Here is a 23,819-nt window from a genome sequence, read left to right on the forward strand (position 1 = left end):
CAACGCCCTCACAATTCAATGCGCTGTCACTGTCAAGTGTCATAAGAGGCGGTGGGGTGAGTGACATTCCTTTGTACTACGCGATACGCATGATCACTCCATCGCTCACCTGTTCGGCATTTTGATGTGTTGTGGGTGACACCACTATGCCCTGAGCAAGGAGCTGTCACGTTGCTGAATATTTCTCTGTCATATGTATAATCTCTTACTGCAATTTCAGTTAGCTGTCTGCCACTGGAGTAGCAGTAAAACGTAACTGTACAACAGATCTAGAGTCGACTGAGCATGCGCTGTGAAACTGGAATCTCTTGGCTTTTACATGTGGCTACCTACAGCCGCGACTTATTCATGTACTACGTCTAGTGCTACAAAACTATACTAACCATTGCGGAAACGAGGATATCAAGGTGGATGAAAAGGACAAAATCAAGTTTATGCCAAACAAATGATTAGAATTGCAGAAGTAAACATCATATCCGATGAAGATAATTCAGTGCTGTATGATGCCCCCTTGGTTTGCAGTCTCATGTTTCGAACGTCTCAACACGGAACCGAAAGGAATAGATACGTTCCTATACAACAGTTTCTCCGTGTGTGGTTTTTATGTGATGCTACAAAGCATAAACGGTGGTTGGTGTACGATCGTGACGATCCAACTGTACACAAAACATGTTCAACGGACAACGTATCAGCCGAATATGCAATCGTTCTTCCAAGAAGGCTTACACTTTTGTTGCTTCATATGGATGAGCTATGTCCTGTAACAGTTGCTTACTGTACCCCGGGCTCTAAATGCTGCCAGCTGTAGCAGTTACCATTCAGGTGTTAAGAGCCGAGCTCTCGTGTCGAATGGCACGCCAAACCTTCACAATTCGACTTAATTTTATTTTACCAACATTTGGTTTTCATGACTACGCAGATGCTAGTGGATACAGAGCACAATTTTCAGGGAAAAACATCGGAAATTAGGAGTTAAAGTAAGCGATAATCCCATTCACTGTCTAACTATATATATTTTAATATATATATTCAAAGCTCACAGTCACACTTTCTAAATTTGCGACAGTTATAAAAAATTTAGAAGTAGTATTTAAAAACAAGAATTATGTTATGAAGCAAATTCAAAATGAGAAGCCACCTGACATTAAAATAGAAAGAATTGAAATATAAGACGTACATACAGTTAGTTATTTTCAGAAGACAACGGGTACTGTTTGGAAATCAGAAAAAATTGCAACATCAAAACGTACTTTTAATTAAATTAGACAGTGTTGCACAAATCTTTTAATCTAAAAACATCAACAATTCGTCAAGAAGTTCAGCTAGAGGGTGCTTCTGTATAACTGTGAAAGTTAGACATTGTTGAAAACAGGCAGATATACGAGTATATAGTCACTACGAGGCAGAAAATGGGATAAAAATGTGGGCTTACAGAAGGCAAATGAGGGCGAGCTAGACAGAAATCAAATCAAATCAAGATGTTTTGAAAGAGATCAATAAACCGAGGAATCTGACAACAACCAAAAAAAAACGAAAGTTTTTGATGTTTATACACAATAAATTTTTAACAAATATTTTGGAAGGGAAAACTGTGGAAAAGACAAGATCAGGTAAATAAAACATGATAAAAGGTGTGTTGGGAATACCAAAGGGTCAGATTTTCAAGAAATGGAGAGTGGAGCTGAGTACTTGCAGCAACATGGCGTAGCGTTTAGAAAACAATCATGATACAGGCCACACAACTAATAGCAGATCATAGCAACACATCACGGTAATGTGTTGCAAAAAATAGTGAGGAAAGAAAAACAAAGAACTCTGTAAGTGTATTAAGTTGTCGCACAGTGATGCTGTGCGATATTACATGTGTCGAGCACAATCTATTAAAAACTCCGTTTTTTTTATTAGTTATTGCATTTTGTAATGCTAGGATTATGATGATACTTTTGGAAAATTAGTGTTCCAGTTCTCCTGGTCGCCTGCACAAAAGCTACTTACTGATTGACATGTTATTCACACGAAAGGGTATGATATTTGACTCGCCTTCTTACGCTGATTCCTACAGACAAGTGGGGCGTCATCAGTATTCACTCTCTGGAAAAGATATTGATAATATATATCGTGTGTCGCATATCCTCTAGCTAAGCCAAAAGCTTTAATGGAGGAGGAGATTAACATGTAAAGATTTTTGAAAAGAGTACCATGTAGGATGGTGGGATGAGAAATTGTTTGGACGGGGGTGGGGCATGTGATATAGGTGGTGACCTGGACAAGATGCTTCCTGGATGAATGTACACATCATCGAGCTGTTCTGGCGTTATGATCGGTCACGCCTTAGTGGTGCTGTGAGGCAGACTGATGTGAAGTTGTAAATGCCACTGGCAGCAGCCGACTTTGCGTATGTTGCTCTGGCGCCAGTCGGGACTGTCTATAAATGCGGTTCCACTAGGCATGATTTACTCTTAAACAGGAGTCGGAACGGAAGTCTGGTACAGATGATTCATGAAAGTGTCATGGGTGGGAGGTCTTTTTAGGATAAATCCAGACAGCGGGTTCACCTGCGTAAAGATTATCTCTAGCAGTTAAAAAAAGTTCTGCAAAATGAACTCACGAGAAATATTCTAACACACCGAAACAGTTGCTACAATTGGAATAACTAATATGTACATTTCAAGGACTTACGTTTCAAGGACTTACCAGTCCTTCATCAAAACATGCTATCAGTAAAAAAAAAAATCCTATTGGGCTCCAGTCTTTGAACAGACGGTAGTTTGTGCCACTGAATGCTGGTGTAGAGGTATAGAAACACAGCGTCTAGTGTTGGTGTTGTATCAATGAACAGACTATTACTATAAGAATACTTCAAATGTTGGAGGATCATGCATTTATATCAGAAAAGTAATGAAGTTTAAGTCAAGACATTCCCTTATTTTTTTGCAGTAAGTGAAGAAAGTAAAGACGAACTCTTTGAAATATCAGGTATTGAGTTAACAGGGCTTGATATAACCCAGAAATTAATCATTTTGTGTGTGTATCAATCACCCAGACGTAGTGTGGATGCTTTTTTCCATAAATTAATGTAAGTTCTACATAAAGTCTCAATTATAAAGTTCGATATAGTTTTGTGTGGAGTACAAACATAGACACAAATATAATAAATGAAATTAATAACACCTTCATAAATATCCATCAGAGTTTTGGCTCGTCCCTGTTGGTAAATAGTACAACAAGGGTTATAACAATGATTGTATCAGCAATCGATTAAGTGGCCACAAATATGGACAGCGAATAGTGTGATGTAGCTGTAAAAGAGCTTCGACGTTCAGACCACGCCTGCAAATAATAACAGTTCAATCAGGTATGTAAAAAATTCGCAAACTGCAGACATTTGTCAGAAATCGAAATACAAGTACCTTCAAGAATACTAGTAAACCAAAATCGTGATGAAAGTATGGAGAAATCAATGAAAATGCTAAATTCTCTAAATCCTCAACATACTTTGAATTGAACTTTGGAAAGGCATCTCCGAGGTACCAACATCGGTATCAGTGTGTCACAAAAACAAAGGACAACAGCAGGTATGAGGAAGTCCTCAAAAACCCTTGAGTACCTCAGTTCCATAGAGAAAGGTACAATAAGATTTATGGGAAAATGCTGGTTGCTTCAAACAAGTCATTTAATGACAAAAGATATATAAGCAGAGCTTGAAAGAAAAGCACTCTTGGCTATCATTAAATAGGAAACTGAGGGAGAAGAACAAAAGCATTTTAACATTGTGATGAGACTGGGGACTGATGACCTCAGAAGTTAAGTCCCGTAGTGCTCAGAGCCCATTGATGAGACTACACGGAGTTTGGTAAAATATGTAAAACAAATAAATAATAATAATAATGATAATAAAACTGTATCATTTTACATTACACTTTCACACTAAGTTCCTTTTTCTTTTTTTCTGGGAAATGTTACTATGTCACGTATAATAGCCTTATCCACCATCTGAGCTCAATATCGCACTTATTTATGACAGATGCTGACTTAACTTTTCAGGCTAGTAAATGGGAAATTGTAGTAAACAAAATGGATACCAAGCTCCGTCGATATGGCACTGACGTCAATTGATAGTACGTGTAGTGTTACGTTAAGAAATAATGTGTATATATTGTGCTTGGCGTGTGTAATGACTGGCAATGAGAAATGTATGACGTATATGGCACTAGTCTTTTACATTATTACGTAACTTCTTTGTTAAACAGTACTGTACACTAGGGGTAGACCTAACAAAATAGCACTGTTTTACACAGAGGAGGATGAGCGCTCCAATCTTCATCCGCCCAGCCTGATGTAAGTCTCCCGCGGTTTTCCTAAATTTCTTCACGTAAAAGCCAGGATGGCTCCTCCTTTAAGATCACTGCTGATCACATATTTCATCCTTGTCAAACTAGACCTGTAATTATTTAAATACCGGCATATGTGAACTGCGTTATTTTTCCTGGTCTTAAATTATAATACCACGCCACAACCAATAGGCTTGTAAAAATGATCTACGTATGACTAGAACTACTACTACTACTACTACTAGTACTACTACACCGGTTAGTGTGTAACACGTACATGGCTATAATCGTGAGACAGCTTTCAGAGGTGTCCATTGCCCTGTTACAGTTTGAAGCGTCTATTATTTCCGAAAGTGGAGGCCGACATAATGATATGGGTTCGACCAGTCCAACCTGTAGCAGACGTTGTCGACTAGTGCAACACAGTGGACGGAGGAATAAAGTCTGTTGTGACCCCTTAAATAGTTTAGTGGTCATACTCTATGTTCATATTTGGCGGTCTGGTACCGCTAATATCGGGGGACAATCCTGTTTTATCTACTGTTTCCACACCCACGTCTCTGACGTAGCTGACCTGTAGGACACGAAATATCACGGTATGGCAAAAGGACTTACAGGAGGGCGACCATTCTCCCCTTTTCAGATTCAAAATGATGTTAAAATTTATACGGATACTTGATTTATCTTTATTTTTTTCTCCTAAACGAACATTAACGTTTCCTTGCGTACAGGACAGGGTGTTGCTAGGTATGCTGAAACCTGGCTAGTCTTCCACAACTTTTCATACGAAAGTATGCGATGTTTGTGAATGATTATCACTGCACTGCACTCTGCCTTTTTGCAGTCGATTATTGATACACAAATACTTACAGAGGATAGAAAAAATATAGAAATACCAAAAACCCGTTACCATACCTGTTACGGTGTAGGAAAACCGATGGCATTGAAAACGAATTCCATTCGTCTCGCAATGGATAAATACGGGTCTTGTATAGATTTTAAGGGAATATTCTACCATTCTTCCTGCAAAATAGTGGTAAGTTCAGTTAACGATAAGTGGATGGCGATCACGCGCCATTTTCTCCAAAGCAGTAAATCGTAGTAGCTAGCGAAGATGCGATAATTCAAACTCGTGCTCACAAAACCAGTCCCGGACGATGTGAGCTTTGTGAATAGGGGCCCTGTAATCCTTGTACATAGCATTACCATTGGGAAACAAACATTTTGTCGTGGGATGGACTCAATCAGCCAAAATGGTCACATAACGTACGCCTGTAACGCGACCGTGCAGATTAACCATGCGGCCCATGAAACAGCAGAATATGGCTGGCCAAATCATAACCGAACCACTGCCATGTCCCGGTCTTGGGGCGTAAACTCGGCTAGAAGTTGAAAAAATTTTGAAATAAGACTGATCTGACCAAATAACGTTCTTCCATTGCTCCGTACTACAGTTTTTAAAGCTTGGGCACCATATTTTCCTATTACAGACATTTGTGTCATTGATGAGTGGGTTGGAATTCCAGCTTGCCCTGCTTCTGGTGCTCCCTTCGTGTCTTTTGGTGCTGGCAGGACGCGCGCGTGCGACATTCAGTTCTGTAGTAACTTTTGCAGCTATCGTCCTCTTACTTCCCGTCGCAATCCTCTTCAATGACCGTTTGTCACGATCACGCTTCACACATTTTCGTCCGCGTTGTGTCAAATGGTTCAAATGGCTCTGAGCACTATGCGACTTAACTTTTGAGGTCATCAGTCGCCTATAACTTAGAACTAATTAAACCTAACTAACCTAAGGACATCACAAACATCCATGCCCGAGGCAGGATTCGAAATTGCGACCGTAGCGGTCGCTCGGTTCCAGACTGTAGCGCCTAGAATCGCACGGCCACTCCGGCCGGCCCGCGTTGTCTTATGGATCATATTTTTCCGCTTATCCTATGTATGCCGTTAAATATTCGATACAGAACCTCTTGAAACACCAGACACTTCCCATACCTTGGTTACGGAAGCACCAACCATACAAGCACCAAAAACTTGACCACTTACAATTCACTTTGCTGTGACGTAATACACTCATAACTACAAGAACTTTGTTCTGACCACGAATGACACTTGCAACTTACACTATGTGATCAAAAGTATCCGTACACCTAGCTGAAAATGACTTACAAGTTCGTTCGCCCTCCATCGGTAATACTGGAATTCAATATGGTGTTGGCTCACCCTTAGCTTTGATGACACCATCCACTCTCGCAGGCATACGTTCAATCAGGTGCTGGAAGGTTTCTTGGGGAATGGTAGCCCATTCTTCACGGAGGAGAGGTATCGATGTCGGTCGGTGAGGCCTGGCACGAAGTCGGCGTTCCATCCCAAAGATGTTTTATAGGATTGAGGTCAGGACTCTGTGCGTGCCAGTCCATTACAGGGCGTTCACTATGAACAGGTGTCGATTGTGTTGACAGATGCAGTCGCCATCCCCGAATTGCTCTTCAACAGTTTGAAGCAAGAAGATGCTTAAAACATCAATGTATACTTGGCATTGTACGCAAAACAACAAGGGGTGTAAGCCTCCTCCGTGAAAAACACGGCCACAGCATAACACCACCGCCTCCGAATTTTACTATTGGCAACACACACGCTGGCAGATGACGTTAACCGGACCTTCGCCATACCCCTACCCTGCCATCGGATTGACACATTGTGTACCGTGATTCGTCACTCCACACAACGTTTTTCCACTGCTCAATCGTCCAATGATTACGCTCCCTACACCAAGCGAGGCGTCGTTTGACATTTACCTGCGTGATGAGTAGCTTATGAGCAGCCGCTCGACCATGAAATCCAAGTTTGCTCACCTCCCGCCTAACTGTCATAGTACTTGCAGTGGATCCTGATGCAGTTTTGAATTCCTATGTGGTGGTCTGGACAGATGTCTGCCTATTATACATTACGACCCTCTTCAACTGTCGGCGGTCTCTGTCAGTCAGCGTACGAGATCGGTCTGTACGCTTTTGTGTTGTCCCTTCACGTTTGCATTTCAGTATCACATCGGGAGCAGTCGACCTAGGGATGTTTAGGAGTGCGGAAATCTCGCGTGCAGACGTGTGACACAGGTGACACTCAATCACCTGACCACGTTCGAAGTCCGTGAATTCTGCGGAGCGCCCCATTCTGCTCTCTCGCTATATCTCTTGACTGCTGAGGTCGCTGATATGGAGTACCTGGCAGTAGGTGATAGCACAATGCACCTAATATGAAAAATGTATGTTTTCTGGGGTGTCCGGATACTTTTAACCACATAGTGTATTAAGAACATAACACATGTGCCATTTTTGCTCAAAGTACAACAGCGCCACATGCAGGCTGGGCTGGCATCTGCATTTATGTTCTAGCAAGCATTTCTCGCGGTGTTTCCATGTTTTTGACAGGCCTCTGTATGCTGCCTGTCAGTGTTAGTTGTTCGGCTAGTACGTTTGGATCGGTCCTGAACTCTACGGTTTTCCTTCTATTCTTGGGACGCAGTTCCACGAGAAACATGTTCGTAGAAATCATTTTTGAAAACAAAGAAAGATAGAAAAGTTTCAATGACAGCTTACTTAAAACGAGATACCAAGTCAGCAATGTTACAGGTACCCTGTATTTCAGTAACCATATGAATTACGTACGACCAGAATTTATTGTCACAATTATCGCTAATATAAAATGTTATTATATCATTCCGCAGTATAAGTCAGTTACTTTAAGAACTAAACTTTCAGTTGAAAAAAGTCTAAAAAATGTTCTGTTATTTTAGAAGCATGATGGTATTTATCAAAATTTTTTGCACGAACAAATGATAGAAATCGCATTTAATGTCAAAATGGAATAACTATATATAATTAATTTTAATTAATAACTGCATTTCCGCATTTATAATACATACAGTGGCATTAGTGACACCTTAGAAGAACTCATCGTCGACGGAACTGTATGTGCAGCAGCTGTTAGTCTGCACCTGTCGTTTCTTGTAAGTAAATCTTCAACTTGGACTGTATCAAATTTAAATAAGCATGATTCCTGAGCTGACACGACGAACAAACCCTGTACGTTACCGCATGAATACAGTAAGGAGACATTCATACAAATTCACTCAGTGGTTTCTGTGTGACGTATACAAAATCAGACGAACATGTCTCCGAAAACTGGCTAATTTACTCTATTGCTCCTTGTGGGTTTCTTCAACTTAAAGTAACATCTGTTCTACAGTTTTTGTTATATTAGCAGACTTTTACTGGTGATATCTGTTTTGCAGTGTTGGACAGCGTATTGTGACGAAAAGTGCAGAGAAAGACGATGACGAGGGCGACACGGATCTGGAGGACATCACTAGTCAATACAAGGACCCTGAAGGTAAGCAGCTCGCACTCACAGCTACTATTTCCGTACCATACTCTAGCAATTATATATTGCCTCTCAGTTAATTTGAACTGGTTTGTTTGACGACTTGTGATCGTGTATCGTATCACTGATTTGACAGCATTTTCATGAGTGAATGTCGAAAGTGTGGTTCGAGAATTCCTACAATTTTAATTAGGATTTCGAACTTTATTTTAGAATCTGAGGTGGATAACTGTATTTTGATACACTGAACAAAGCTGCAGTCTGAAAATTTTTACCAGATAATTTCTCAAATATAGGTTTTCTAGAATCAATTTATGATGCTGATTTTGAAAATTACTTCCATTTTCTTTATCACGTCAGAATTCTTCATGAAATAAGATTTCATATTTTAATGATTTAGGCAACTAAACCACAAATATTAAAATTCCAATCAAGGTTTGCTTTTTTGTAAGTATTTTTTTATACCTTTAGGAACAAGCTTGGAACCACAGCTTCTCTAAAATTATCCATGCATTACGGATTTCAGCTGTAGCTTTCCATGTTGCTCTTGAAGATTTTCTAACGTCATCCGTCTACCTTCCATCAGGTCGCTGTCTTGGAGTTTTCTTATCTCTCTGAATAAAAAAGAACGTCTTTGGTGTATCTACAGTCCATTCACCTGGCTTTAATTCCCGTGTACCACTATCCCAGTAGTTTCCAACGTGCGTCTCTCCATTATGCACTGAACAACTCTCATGTTGATTCGTTCTGCGTTGAAAATAAACTTTTCATTGCCATGAGTGAAAACTGGTGAAAAAAAAGACTGTAACCTTTCCATTTTAGTCATGTAATTATCTTCACTTTTAAAACAGTATTTAGTTTACCCAAAGCAATACAAGCCAGTTTTATTGTCCTGCGATATAGAGACATTAGAAAATTAATCAATATACTTGTCGCTGCTGCGAACTGCTATTAAGAAAGAAAAAAAGGTATAAAGTAGTTACATGAAAAGATTTCTCATTTGTAATTGCTCAGTTTCCTAATATACGAGAGCTGTGAACGTTGTGTGCAAGGCCAGACAAAGTGAAAAAATTCATAACTCAAGAAATTCTTCTGATGATATGCATCTGTTTTTTAGTAACTGCTTTTAATCCTTATAATTAATTTTACAGTGTGACTGTAATGGAAAATATCTTGTTGGTTCTTACAAGACGTCTCGGAAAGTCCTGTAAGAAAAGGAAGTGTGTTTGTTATGAATATGCCAGAAAAAAGAAAAAGAAGATCGCATTTCATTGACAGTAATAATAAAAAAGACGTATTAATAGTTCTGTACTTAATTATCAGGAGAGAAAACTCCCTCTGTCTCTCGAGCAAGGTATTAGTGATTATGAATTTCCAGTCCCTTCCTTCTAACATATTTGTCACGACAGGAGGTACGTAACTGTATCTTTTATCTGTCTGCGGTTATTCTTGCACGATAGTTAGTTACATGTTCCATAGATCATTTGAACGACATTTTTTATCGAAATGGTGTGGAACTATTCGGCTTACAGGATATGTATACATGGTTAGTGTTAATATTAATGATCATATTATATTTTAGTCCTAATATGCAGTTACACTTAAAAGTAGTTTTTTTACAGTATACTAGTTATTAGGTAATTATTCGTTTACGGAAAAGAAGGAGTTGTCCAAAAGAAATAATTTTAGGTCAAATCAGAAGTTTGCTTTACTAGGTTAGATATTTTATATTATTTGGTAAATGATCAAAAATTTTCGTTGTTACATATTGACCTGTTTTCTGAGCTTTAATAATTGATAATAAAGGACTTTTCCCTCCACTACTGTTGTAGGTATTGACATTACTATCCTTCTCAAACTGTGATGGGTTATTTATGAATGTTTTATTAGCGAATATATGTATTGTGGTGGTACAGTTAAAATGCCTAGCTCCTTTAAGAGATACCTACTATTCCGGTCACGGGTGGACACCACATATTATTCTTACTGATCGCTTTTGTTTCTGAGCAGTGAACTGTCCCAGAATATTAGTCCGCAAGACATTACTAAGTGAAAATATGAAAAATATGTCAGGAAGCTGATTCAAGACTAGCAGTTACACAAAGAGCGAAAGTAGGTGGACTTAACTGTCTGAGAATCTCAGTTACATGCTTTTCACAGTTCACGTTTTCAGGAATACGTGCAGCCAAGAATTTGGAGCATTCTCCTCTGTTTATTGACTCCTATTCAAGTGTTACAACAGCTGTTGGTATAACTATACGTTATACAGATCTGAAGACAGCGTATTTCCTCAAACTTTAGGGAGAATCCATTTCCAGCGAACCACTTAATAATTCTTTGAAAAACGTAGTTAATAATTTCTTCCGCTGATTTTCTCTCTAAAGGGATTTATTGCAACACGAGTACCGTCTGCAAAAAGTACCAGTTCTTCTTGATGAATAGTAAGCAGAAGGTTATTCACATAAATAAGGAAAATCAGTGGACCCAGAGTTGAATCTTGCAGAATACCATCGTGATTCATTATTCAATAAAATTTTCTCTCCTTTGAATTACTCAGCACAACTTTTTGCATTCTGTTTGTTTTTAAATGTGATTCAAACCAGTCGTGAGCAAAGCCACCGAGTCCATTAAAATTTAAGTTTTGTTGAGAGAGTAACATAATCTACGCAGTCAAATGTCTTGGAAAGATAACAAAAATGCCGACTGGCGATTTTTGCTATTTAATGCTTACAATATTTGCTGAGTGTATGTAATATTACGTGCGTGATGACGGAGATGAGTATACGCCTGGAGGAAGGGGAGGAACGAATAGCAAAAGCGCTACCTGGCTACTCTTCGAGAGCAAGTCGGGATGTCGTCGGGCTTACCTCCTCTGTCTGAGGGAGATATCATCATCAACACTTTTAAATGTCGTTTCGTTATAAGGCACTGCGGAGAGGTTTTAAGTTATTCGAAGGCAATGGCACAGAGTCTCGTGACCCTGAACTAGGAGGCTCCACTTTAAGTGGGTTGCCATCAGAACTCCAGAGCTGAACATTTCTTCAGTATACGCGTGCAGGGTTCTTAACAGCTACCTCTTGACTGCGTTTAAGTAGTCGTGATTTAGCGACTACAAACGGGAAAACTGGTACTGCGTTCCAGGAAGAGCACTAAGTAAAGTGTATTTTCTTAGTTTTTTTTTGCGTTGCTTTGTAGGTTAATATTCATCTTGCTGCGACTGTAGCAGAAGTAACGCCTCTGTGACAGGACGTTTTTGCTCTAGTGTCCTTGTTCAGAGACTGGTAACGGTACTCAAAGACGCTCCTTGTGTTGCGTTGAGTCCGTAATGCGATCCGGGTGTCGCGTTCGGCTCCAGGATGCTGGGTACAGGTTGCGTCTGCATCTACATGTACATGGTTACTCTGCAGATCACTTTTAGTGTTTGTCAGAGGTTTCATCGAACCACTTTCTCTTTATCGACTTTTCCGCTCTCGAATAGCACGTGGGTAAAGTAAACACCTACATCTTTCCGCGTCAAGAAGTCTTATGGAAATATAGAAATATAGAATCAACTTGCGATCCCCTGTTGATAGCACTCAATACTCCGTCTGACTAAGAGCCAGTTGAGTTTTATAAGGACGATAGTTTCTGAACCAGTGATAGTCTCGTGTCAATAGACAGTTTTCTTCGAGGCATTTCACAATATTGTAACGAAGTATATCACCCAAAATCCTAATTTACAGCCAACTTACAATCACATAAATGTGGGCAAAGATCCATAGTGCACCACTCGGTAATGACGAAGATAAACACTGTGGTATGTTTCCTTTCGATGTAGGATCCACTTGTTGCTACAGTAGATAACTACAAGCTACCAAAATAATTTTACATTAGCACACTATACCGCAATCTCGATTGCACACACACCGACCTCAATATTACTACTATTTGAACTCAAAATTCAAGAAATACACCTATATGATATTTTTGTAGTTGTCAGTCTTCAAACGGATTTTATTGCATCCACCATATTTTCCTGCTGTTTATCTGCTATACCCCTTGTGATTTACGTATTCAATTTCTGTACTTTCGATTACTCTCTTTTCGAATAAATGGTGGTTTGGTCTTGTAGGGAAGCAGCCTACTCACACCGTATAAAATTCACATCAGTCTTTCCATTGTGTGCCAGCCTAGTCCGCTGTAACTAGCTCTGATGTCATAAATGTTGCGCAATACTGTAAAAATCCAGTAAATAACCTGAAACGTTTCTATCATGTCAGGAATAATACTAAATTAATATGTGTTGAATATCAGTTCAATAACTTTAACCATTTTCGAAATTTGGATGTTTTTCTGTAAAAATCATTGGCGCAACAGAAAAGAGCTAGAAACTTAAAAATTTATATTTAGATTCCTTTTTCGTAATAATTTAGTAGAAACAGTATTCTGGATCTCACAAATTAAAATTTTAGTTGAAATTCATGATTTTCTGCTTTTTGTCTTAAAAATTAAGGACGCAAGATAGATAAGTAGGCGAATAAATAAAGCTAGGATGTTTAAATTTAAGTAGAAGGGAGATCCGCTATAATCATGAAGATGTGAGAAGTTTCAACTGAATAACTATAAAACTACAGCGATAGCATATCTGCAAAGAGCAAGTTCAGAGCTCATCTACTGCATGTAGTGTAATTAAATAAATTCTCTCGCCCAAAATATTTGACTTAGCCACGTCAGACTTTTATTATGATTACTTACCTGTGTGCTGATTGCACATTTAAATTGAGAGCTTCATCGGCCATCAGCAAAGGAAGCAATGATTTATTCGTAACTTAAAGTGGTGCATTACTAGCCCAGTGGCTAGTCGGGAGAGCGGATTTGATCAGGCGTTCCCTTAGCCGTCCACACCGCGGCTTTATATATAAGAACGCTGCGCGAGAAAGAAAAAGGCCCCAGTTCTCTCCAGACGCTGATTAGCGCACCACCTGTGCCAGGAGTCGAGTCGCGTCGGTTCCATTGCTATAAACAGCCTCGGATGCCGTAATAAGTTACTCGGGATACGCGTAACCATGAAATCGTTTTCGAGTGAAGTGTTAATTCTGGGATGACTTTAATGATCTATCTTCAGTTTGCGTATGTCGTATTTTCACGTGCCGCCGCGGGACAGACGTTCTACCATTATTTAGCGTGGCGTTTGATGAATATTATCATCAAATTATGGCGAGAATTCACTTAAACATTTAATTTGAACAGTTATAGTTGCATCAGCGCATTAGACTCTGAACTGCTCTGGTAGTTGGATTGTGTGGATTCTTTTTGGTCTGTGACTTTCAGAATATAGTGAACATTTTAGAGAGAATCGTTTTTGATTATGAATCCCAGACAATCTCCTAATTCCTCAGAGCTATAAGCTGTAACTACAAATGTATTTCTCACATGAAGTGGGCACTAGGAATTCTAATTACAGGCTTCACGTTTTGCTAATCACTTTCTGGTTGCCAATATTGTAGTTAGAGAGCCAGTGTTGAGAACGGCAAACAACAGCATTAAATAAATAGTAGGAACATTTTATGCAACAAATAATTCCACCCGCCGCCCCACAGTCTGTTGTAGGTTATCACTGTTGTTCATTCCTAATTTCAGTAACGTGTGATTTGGTATTGTAGCTTATACACTGCCAGCAAAATATTGGTACTCTCTTTTAGAAGGTTTCCAATTTACCCAAGATTTACTGTTGCAACAGTAGATGATGATGATGATGTCCTCCTCGCCGTGTCCGGCAACAGCGACTCCGTCAGTCTTCTCTGTCCTTGTTGTGGTTGGCTCGGATGTGGCTCGCGAATCCGAATTTCGCTTCGAATATCCTGTTGCATGAAGCACGGTGAAGTTGACCAGCAGAGTTGTAAGTATACGTGTAGAAAGGCTTGAGCTATTTACGGAGCTCTCTTTTAGCATCCAGGTTCATTAGACGCTTTTGCTCGAATTGTTCGATGCTCTTATGTACAGTTGATCGCCACTCCGATCGGCGCAATGCTAGCTCCTCCCAACGGTTGCTTGGAATGCTACAGGCTGCAAGGTGGCGTTTAATGGTGTCTTTATATCGCAGGTGTTGACCACCTTTCCTCCTCTTCCCGCACGAGAGCTGCGAGTAGAACACCGCTTTAGGTAGCCTACTGTCATCCATGCGTACTATGTGACCACTCCATCTCAGTTGATGTTTCATTATTAAAGCTTCAATACCAGCCAGTTTCACGCGGCGCAAAATCTCCGTGTTTGGGACACGGTCTTCCCATTTGATGCGCAGAATTGATCTCAGACATCGAAGATGAAATTTATCTAGCTTCTTAATGTCAGCTTTGTAACAGCACCAGGTTTCCGAGGCATAGAGTAAGGTGGATAATACTACTGCTTTGTAGACTGCAATTTTTGTTTGTAGTTTGAGATCATGTGATTTCCATACTCGGTCATTAAGCTTACCGAAGGCTGAGGCTACGCTGGCTATACGCGCTGCGATTTCCGTTGTCAGGCTGTTGTCACTTCTAATTTGGCTTCCCAGGTATTTGAAATTTGACACATTTTGCAAGGGTTTGTTATTTATCTCAATACTGGAGTCATCTGCATTAAGACCTCTAAGTGGCTGTTTGAGAACTTGGGTCTTAGTGATGCTAATGGCTAAGCCAAATCTTCTGCTGGAGGCATTTAGCAGATTTATGTAAGTCTGAAGAGTTTCGCAAGAATTAGCCATCATGCATACATCATCCGCGTAGAGAATCTCTAAGATGGATAGTTTGGTTACGCGACTTTTTGTTCTGAGGCGAGAGATGTTGAAGACACTTTTGTCTGTCCTTGTGTCGAGACTAATTTGATTACTACAGGCTTTGGTCGCGTCTCTCATAACAACTGCGAAGTAAAGTGAGTAGAGTGTGGGAGCCAGAACACAGCCTTGTTTTACACCACATGTCACGGGAAACTGTTCTGAGAGCTTGTCCTCATGGCGGATTTTTGCCATCATGTTTTCATGAAACTGCCGAATCAAACTGACAATTTTGTCAGGGCACCCAGTTTTCTTTAGTATGATCCAGAGAGCTTCCCGTGGGACACGATCAAAAGCTTTTTCCAGGCCTACAAAGCACATGAACAAAGGCCGATGTTGCTCTAAGCTTTTCTCTTGCATTTGTTTGACAACAAATATGGCATCCACTGTGCCTCTGTTTGGGCGAAAGCCACACTGGGTCTCTGGTAGCAGTTTTTCTGCAAAGTGTGTTAACCGGGTGTTAATTATGTGGGCAAGGACTTTTCCCGCTGCTGAGAGAAGAGAAATGCCCCTGTGGGAGCTGCAGTCTGATATGTCACCCTTGCCTTTATAGATCTTGGAAATACAAGCATTTTTCCAGTCTTGTGGAATCATTTCATACTCCCAAATCCTTAAGATCAGAGCAAACAATGGTTTCTTGATGTTTGGCCCCCCATATTTATATAGCTCTGATGGCAAGTTATCTAATCCTGCTGTTTTGTCATTTTTCAGCTTAGCCAGTGCTGAAATGAATTCATCATAGGAAGGGGCATCCGCAAGTTGTTCCTCAACTGGCAGGTCTTCAAGTGCTTCTATGTATGGAATATCGGTTGTGTGATGGTCAGGATTAAGAACGTCATTAAAATGTTCCGCCCACCGAGACAGGGTGTCACTCTGTTGCGTCAGCCGACAACTTTTATCTTTGTTATAGACTGGTGCTATCTTCCCAACTCTTGGACCAAAGATAGTTTTCAGGGACTCAAAGAATCTGCCCGTTTGGTGTGTGTCGGCATATAACTGTATTTCATTTGCTTTATTTGCCCACCAGCTGTCTTTGAGAGCACGTACCTTCACTTTCAGATTGTAATGCGCTGCTCTACGCTTGTTATCATCAGGGGTGCGAAGAGAGGTTCTGAAATCATTAATTAGCTTTCTGATCTCTGGATCTGAGTCGTCAAACCAGTCCTGGTGCTTCTTCTGAGGCTTTCCCAAGACTTCTGAAGCACAGCCACGAAGTCTGCTAGCGTATGCACTCCACTGTTCATCTACAGGGGCAGATTCAGATATCAAAAGGCCATCGACACCAAATTTTTCATCCAGTTTTGCTCTCATAGTCTGATCATTGGCCAAGATTTTGCAGGACAATTTTGTTGGTATTTTGTTTGAAGCTCGGCGTGGTGCCTTCAAAGTTATCTTTAATTTGGACCTCACGAGTCGATGGTCTGTCCATCCCTGAGCGCCTCTCATTGCACGTGTGACCAGTACGTCACCAATATCTTTTTTCTGTACTATCACATAATCCAGAAGGTGCCAGTGTTTAGATTGCGGATGCATCCATGTCGTTTTATATTTTTCAGGCAGACGAAAATATGTGTTTGTCAGACAGAGTTCAAACTCGGCACATAGAGTTAGAAGATCCAAACCATTCGAGTTGCATTTTCCAATCCCATGGCGACCGAGGACTCCATTCCAAGCACTGAAATCATTCCCAACACGAGCATTAAAATCACCAAGTAACAGAAGTTTATCTGCAGAGGGAATATCTCTAAGGACATGTCGGAGGTCTTGGTAGAACTTGTTCTTCTCTTCATCCGGAGATGGCAATGTAGGTGCGTATACATTGATCAAGTGAAGATATTTCTTGGATGCCAGGTGAAGTCTGAGTGTTATTATTCTGTCACTGATACCTTTTGGGAGTTCTGTTAGTGAACATGCCAATTTATTGCGTATGGTAAAGCCTACCCCACTTTCCGCCCTTTCAGTGGATGATTTTCCACTCCAGTAGTAGGTATGACCTCCGAGCGGTTCACATAACTGTCCAGAGTCACTAAGATGTGTTTCACTTATGGCGGTAATGTCGATGTTATATCTAGCCAATTCCCTTGCGATAAGTCCTGTCTTTCTCTCTGGGCACTGATTATGGTCGTTATCCTGTAAAGCACGGACGTTCCAGACTCCAATCATTAGATATTTAAGGTAACTGTTTATTTTATTATTTTTTTGACCGCATATGTTAGTGAACAAGTGACCGCAGTTTGCCACTTGTGCTGGGTTGAGACGGGCTATGTTTAGGCCACCTTTTCTAGGCCCCTCCTTGGATTAGGGAAAGCAGAGCGATCCTAAATAGGGCTGCTTTGTCGTCTGACGAGCTGCCGAACCAGTCCTCCTGTCTCTCACGAGTTCCAGAACGACCATCACCGTCTGACCACCTAACGTGCAGAGCACCAACTAAGGTTCAGGTACACCAAACCCTTGCCTCACCATCAGTACTCCATCGCCGCAGGACTTTCAAAGCTCATAGTCCATTGAAACTTTGGCGGAGTCATCTGCGCGTGAAGGTATTTAAAGTGGACAAGCAGTTGCGCAGATGCAGATCCACTCTCTCGTCCTCTGCCTCTGGTTGGCAGTGGATCGTAGGGCCGATACGACTGGCAAGAGGCAGGGGATGCACTGAATGGCCATATGCCACTGGAAGTATCCTGACATACGCCCTTAAGGCACATCACAGGTGCCTTGCTTCGTCGGTACAGAAGCCGTGAGTGTTTACCTATCGATATTACTCGTCTCCTACACCGATGAAGAGACTGACAGAAGGGAAGAAGGAAAGGGAAGGGACTGGAAGGGAAAGGGAGGAAAGGACGGTAGGTCGTTGTGAGGCACACTTCGTCTGGCTCCTCTGCTGAGACCTGACCGGCTAGGTTGAACCTGCCAGTAGCTACGCTACCACCGGTATAGCTCTCAGCATCACAGGAACACGCAAACTCTCCCATCCACACGGACAGTGCTACGATAAGGTGGTGCCTCCAGGGAGGCAACAGTAGATACGGGGTACGTGAAATAATTAAATTTGCAGGTCAGTAGCACAAGCGATTCTGACATGGCCGGTATCGATCCACGCTGAAACACCCATGTATACATAACGTAGACTCCACGGGCGGCAGTGTAGGTGCTGACTGTGGTATCTAATCGATTGCACAGATGACGGAAACTGTCCTGGGATACGTTATGCCACGCCTGCCCGACCTGTTCAACTCATTCTGTAGGAGTTGTTAGCTGACGAGTCGCACGGGTCACTTCTCGTGCCACTACGCTATCTGTTGGCGCACGACGTTGAAAATTATTAGTACTTCTACTATTCCCTAGGTGGCATATCCCGTCACCGGATCAAAAACTACGTCGTCTTTCCAGATTACTAATTTTTTCCGGAAGTATAGTACAGTGAAGTGATACAGAAGATATGCTTGATCTTGAGATAGAATTTGATCTACGTTTCGTTGTAAGAAAATAGTAACAGCGAAAATATATGTTGTCAGAATTACTTGCATTGATTGTGAACCGAGTTCGAAACTTCAGAAACTCACATTCATGTGTGATGGGTCCTGTTAAACCTGTTATTGGAATTACGAATTATATTTTGCTTGGTTTATGGTCTTAGTCTGTTCTAAAGCACATTTATCTTCTTTCTTATAGTCTTCATGTTGTTGAAACTCCTTTCACACACTCGCCGCCCCACCACGCCGTCTAATCTGTATGTAGATACGAGCTTTGACTATGAACTACAGCTATAATTTTATGCATGTTTCTTACGACTGCCTTATTTTCCATGTACACACTTTATACATCACAGATTATGTAAACGATAAGAGATAAAATATTAGGACTACAGAGCTGCAAACGGTATCGTGGAATCGAAAATCAATTAAAATCGTTCAACAGTGGAAAGGCTGCGGGATCGGATGAGAGATCTGTGATGTTCTACAGCGGTTATTCGACAGAACTCGCTCCCGTTGTAGCAGCAGTTTATGAAAGTTTAGAAATGCAAAAGTTTATCTTTTCTAAAAATGACGGACGATAAATAATATTCAGCCAACATTCAAACAAACTAACCTCACGTGTTTTTGCATTTCTTTCATTAAGCCAAGAAATAAAGAATCTGTGAGATGATTGGTACTGAATATTTGTGTCTATTTGTTAAACAGTTTGATGATGGCAGGTGAACATTGTATCTGATGCTCTAAGACAATTCGATTCCTTGTTTTTATTTGTCATTGTTAATGTAGACAAAGATCTACTTTCACACTTGAGGTGGGGCGAATGGAATAAGTAATCTTAAGGGATTTTCTGATAATAGTGTATACTAACCAGAAACTTTTCGCCAGTGTGTTGTGAAGCCTGTTTTTGTGCGTTGCATTCGCGGGGAAGTAGAAAGTAGTCTTACAACCAAGGCATTTAGTTGCTCATTTTCCAGATCAGGAAAAAACGTGCTAACGAGTTTATTACTAGGTGCTGAATAATACAACTGGATGCATAGGAAAGCAGATAAACAAAACAATAAAAATGGTATGGTGTTTTCGGTAAACTAAAGAGTTCCAAATGTGTCTTAAACTGAAATTTTACAGTACCTACTACGGCGGTGAGAGGTAGATTTCAAATGCGGAAAACATTCAAAAACTTGGTTGCTCAGGGAACTGACTGGAGTGACAGTAATGAAACTGAAACGTAAGTGGGCGGCACATGTAAATGAGGAATAGATGGACCATAGATGTTCGTTGGTGGATTCCAAGAAATGAGGCAAGGTCGAGAGGATGACAGAGTGTGGAAGGTGGGTAGATGAGATCAGGAAAGCTGTAGGAGCAGCATGAGTGCGTTACGTCTGAAGATTGTAATGTGCGGGAAAGACTAGAGATAGTCTTTATTCAGCAATAGATGTTCTGGCGGTTACCGTATAAACGTAAAGAAATAGTTATAATAAAAGCTGTTTAAAAATATTTTAGGCATGGCTAAATTTTGACATTTACCACTGGAGGTAATCACTACTGTAGAAACTGAAGTGGAAATGGCCCGTAAACATCAAACATTGTCTCTTAGTTTACCAGTAAAAGACTTCAAATATGGTTTTAGTATGTAGTTTTTGGACAATGGAAACAGAAGCACTGGTTTGCGTGCCACCATCCCAGTGCCCGAGGATTCGAAGCAGGCAAGTACACACGTGCCTTGGTAATCCATCGTTGAACCAGTACTGTAGACGAAAATGGTCGGTCCTTCACGAAACTGAAGACAATGTCACAACCATCGTGACGCACCCTTTCTTGCGCGCGACCCTCTTCTGTCCACGTCACACAAGGATCACTATTTCAGCAGCATGCTCCGTATGAGCTGCAATTTCATTGTAAGAGAAACCTCTTTTTTGGGTTAACTGCCACGAGTTTGGCTTGCGCTCCGATACTGCCACAAGGTGTACTGACACTAGTTTTTACATTTTCATCTCGTTTGAGAGCACTGTTTACTTATAAAGTAACGAGAGCGGTGCTATGCTTTCGTGTACGCCGTATCCCATGTAATCTTCACCATTTACTTCCAGTCTAGTGTCGGCACATCCAACAAGTTTTGATTTATTCTTTTCTGAACCGTTCATTTTCTTTCAAAATCTTTTCTTAAAGAATTTACTTTATTTACTACCGATTCATCAAGAACGTTAACACATTTAATCACACAATGTGAGCGTAGAAGTAGTTGCCAGTGGGTAACTGATGAAAACAAATTTCTTTCAACAAATGGAAATTTTATTCCTAAAAACCCTTTCTTTTTTTTTTTTAAAAAAAAAAGAAAAAAACAGATTTAAAAATTATAATCAGAAAGCACCCTCTAAATATCAAGTTACAATTTATTCAGAGGCAGAAATAACTTTTTCTTGTTGACAGTATGAGCTTTCAGGCTGAGAAGCTTGCCGCTCCATTTTAAGACGGCCGTAGTCACGACCGCTCACAAGAACCTTTGAAAGACTACACTGGTGCAAATCTGCAACACACCAGATTACTTTAAACTAAAATTTTTAACAACTCACACAAACACATAAACTATGCACCGCGTAGGAGGGATGGAAATGGTACAAAACACTCACATTTAAAAAATTACTTGCCACCGAAAGTGCAACTTGTTTTTCAAAGAAAACTCTTACGGTGGAAGGGTGGCAACTTTATATACTAAAATGACCATTTAAATAAAACCCATGAAATGCAGTCTTACATAAAATGTACAAATATGCTCTACATTACACATATACCGCCTCTCAAGATGATAGGCAAGATAAAACATATTTCAGGAATTCGGCCTTTACACCTTAAGCAATTAATTCGTTAGTACCGAATCCGACAAACATGACAGAGGCAGCTGTTAACGTACGGCAGACCGACAGACAGACAGGCAGACACTAACTGCCTAACAAGTGCGGACGGGAGACAGACGAGCAAGCTGGAGACGAGAGACTGGCCAAGAAAACAAGTAGAATTTACAAGTAAAGGAAACAAGATATCACGAATCACTTAACTTCTAGTAACTGCGATGTCTAGCGAAGACCTGGCGCAGCACCCCCAAAACGCTCTCCCGAGCCGTCCGCTGCCAGCCGCTTCAACGGAAGCAGGAAGGCGCGCCGATCTCCCGTCTCACGGCGTCGCAGCTCGCGCCGGCCAGACCGATGTCGTGGGTTGACTCCTGTTGCTCTCGTGTCGGCCGCGAAGCCACTACCCCTCGCTGTATGGCGTGGGTCACTGGACTGACGTGGCGACCTCACATGCGCCGACGCTCAAGACGGACAAGTCATCTTGTGCCCCAGTGCGCGACCGATCAGCCGATCGATCCAACCGCCAATGACCATTGCCTGAACAAACTCGAGCAGACTGGCGGCCTAACACATACTAGCAGTCCGGACGACAGACAGACACTGACTGCCCCACACTGACCCAGCTGACCAACTGAGCAGACTAGCCACCTAGCGAGCTCATAGCGCCCCTTAAATGCACGTGAACAGGCTACCTTTCCCCTTTCCCACCAGAGGGAGACACCAAAGCTGCGATTGCCACAGCGGCGCCACCGCCAGAAACGGAGGGCGACTGCTTCACACTACGTGCTGCGGCGCGCTCTTCAAAAAAGAGCCAATTTTACCACGGCTCAGTTTCGTTGTTTTTGGTGGTTCCGGTTTGCACAAACGTTAAGTGTTCGCTAACTGCTACAGTTCCACATTCATGTCAACTGTAAGCAGGTATTTCAAAGTCTGCAGCTGGCTGAGAATTTGATGTGAGGTTGCTCCCGCGTTTGCCGCAGGTTCGCACGAGGAGCGCCTGGCCGTGCTGAACGCGGCGCGCTTCCTGCCTATGGCGCGCTGCCACTACGAGCTGCCGTCCACCGAGAACCACGACGTCGCCTTCGACCTCGTCGAGATCGAGAACGTCCAGCTGGGGCACGCTTTCAGCGTCACTGTCCACATACACGTAAGTCTCTACCCACTGCACACGACCTTCTACTCTAAAAAACTAGGTTTAAACTAAACTCCGCCTGAATACGCCATGAAGGTCTAACGGCACCAACCGGCCGCCGTCTCATCCTCAGCCCACAGGCGTCACTGGATGCAAATGTAGAGGGACATGTGATCAGCACACCGCTCTCCTTGCCGTATGTCAGTTTACGAGACCGCAACCCTCTACTCACTGCTCTCAAATTGCACGAAGGAGCAAGACGCAAGATTTCCATTTTGGTCTCAACTTTTTAGATGAAGTAGTAATTATAGCTCTGTACTTGCCTCTAGCATCAATTAGAAACTGTACCGTTTCAACAACGTCATCCCCAATTCATGAAAAGGTAGAAAAGTCGTTACTGTCGAGACCTTTTTTTCAGCGGCGGCTTAGTATTTGGAGGTACCGGGTGATCAAAAAGTCAGTATAAATTTGAAAACTTAATAAACCACGGAATAATGTAGATAGAGAGGTAAAAATTGACACACATGCTTGGAATGACATGGGGTTTATTAGAACAAAAAAAAAAAACACCCCATATTGCTAGACGCGTGAAAGATCTCTTGCGCGCGTCGTTTGGTGATGATCGTGTGCTCAGCCGCCACTTTCGTCATGCTTGGCCTCCCACTTCGGTCCGTGCGATTATTAGCATTGGGGTTACCTGAAGTTGCAAGTGTATCGTAATCGACCGACATCTCTAGGGGTGAAACACAACATCCAACGCCAATGCCTCACCATAGCTCCGGACATGCTTTACAGTGCTGTTCACAACATTATACCTTGACTACAGCTTTTGTTGAGGAATGATGGTGGACATATTGTGCATTTCCT

The 23,819-nt window shown here is 41.5% G+C and overlaps 1 protein-coding gene across 1 annotated transcript in view; it reads left to right on the forward strand.

Moving 5' to 3' along the window:
* The window catches only part of LOC124595799 (hemocyte protein-glutamine gamma-glutamyltransferase-like), a 172,618-nt gene that overhangs the window by 136,100 nt on the left and 12,699 nt on the right, over positions 1 to 23,819 (forward strand). Inside the window, exons 11-12 of the mRNA XM_047134687.1 lie at positions 8,623 to 8,720; positions 22,801 to 22,967. Coding sequence (XP_046990643.1) covers positions 8,623 to 8,720; positions 22,801 to 22,967 — 265 coding nt within the window. The remainder of the gene's footprint in view (positions 1 to 8,622; positions 8,721 to 22,800; positions 22,968 to 23,819) is intronic.

This window comes from Schistocerca americana, chromosome 2 (genome assembly GCF_021461395.2).
Source record: "Schistocerca americana isolate TAMUIC-IGC-003095 chromosome 2, iqSchAmer2.1, whole genome shotgun sequence".
Classification (NCBI taxonomy): domain Eukaryota; kingdom Metazoa; phylum Arthropoda; class Insecta; order Orthoptera; family Acrididae; genus Schistocerca; species Schistocerca americana.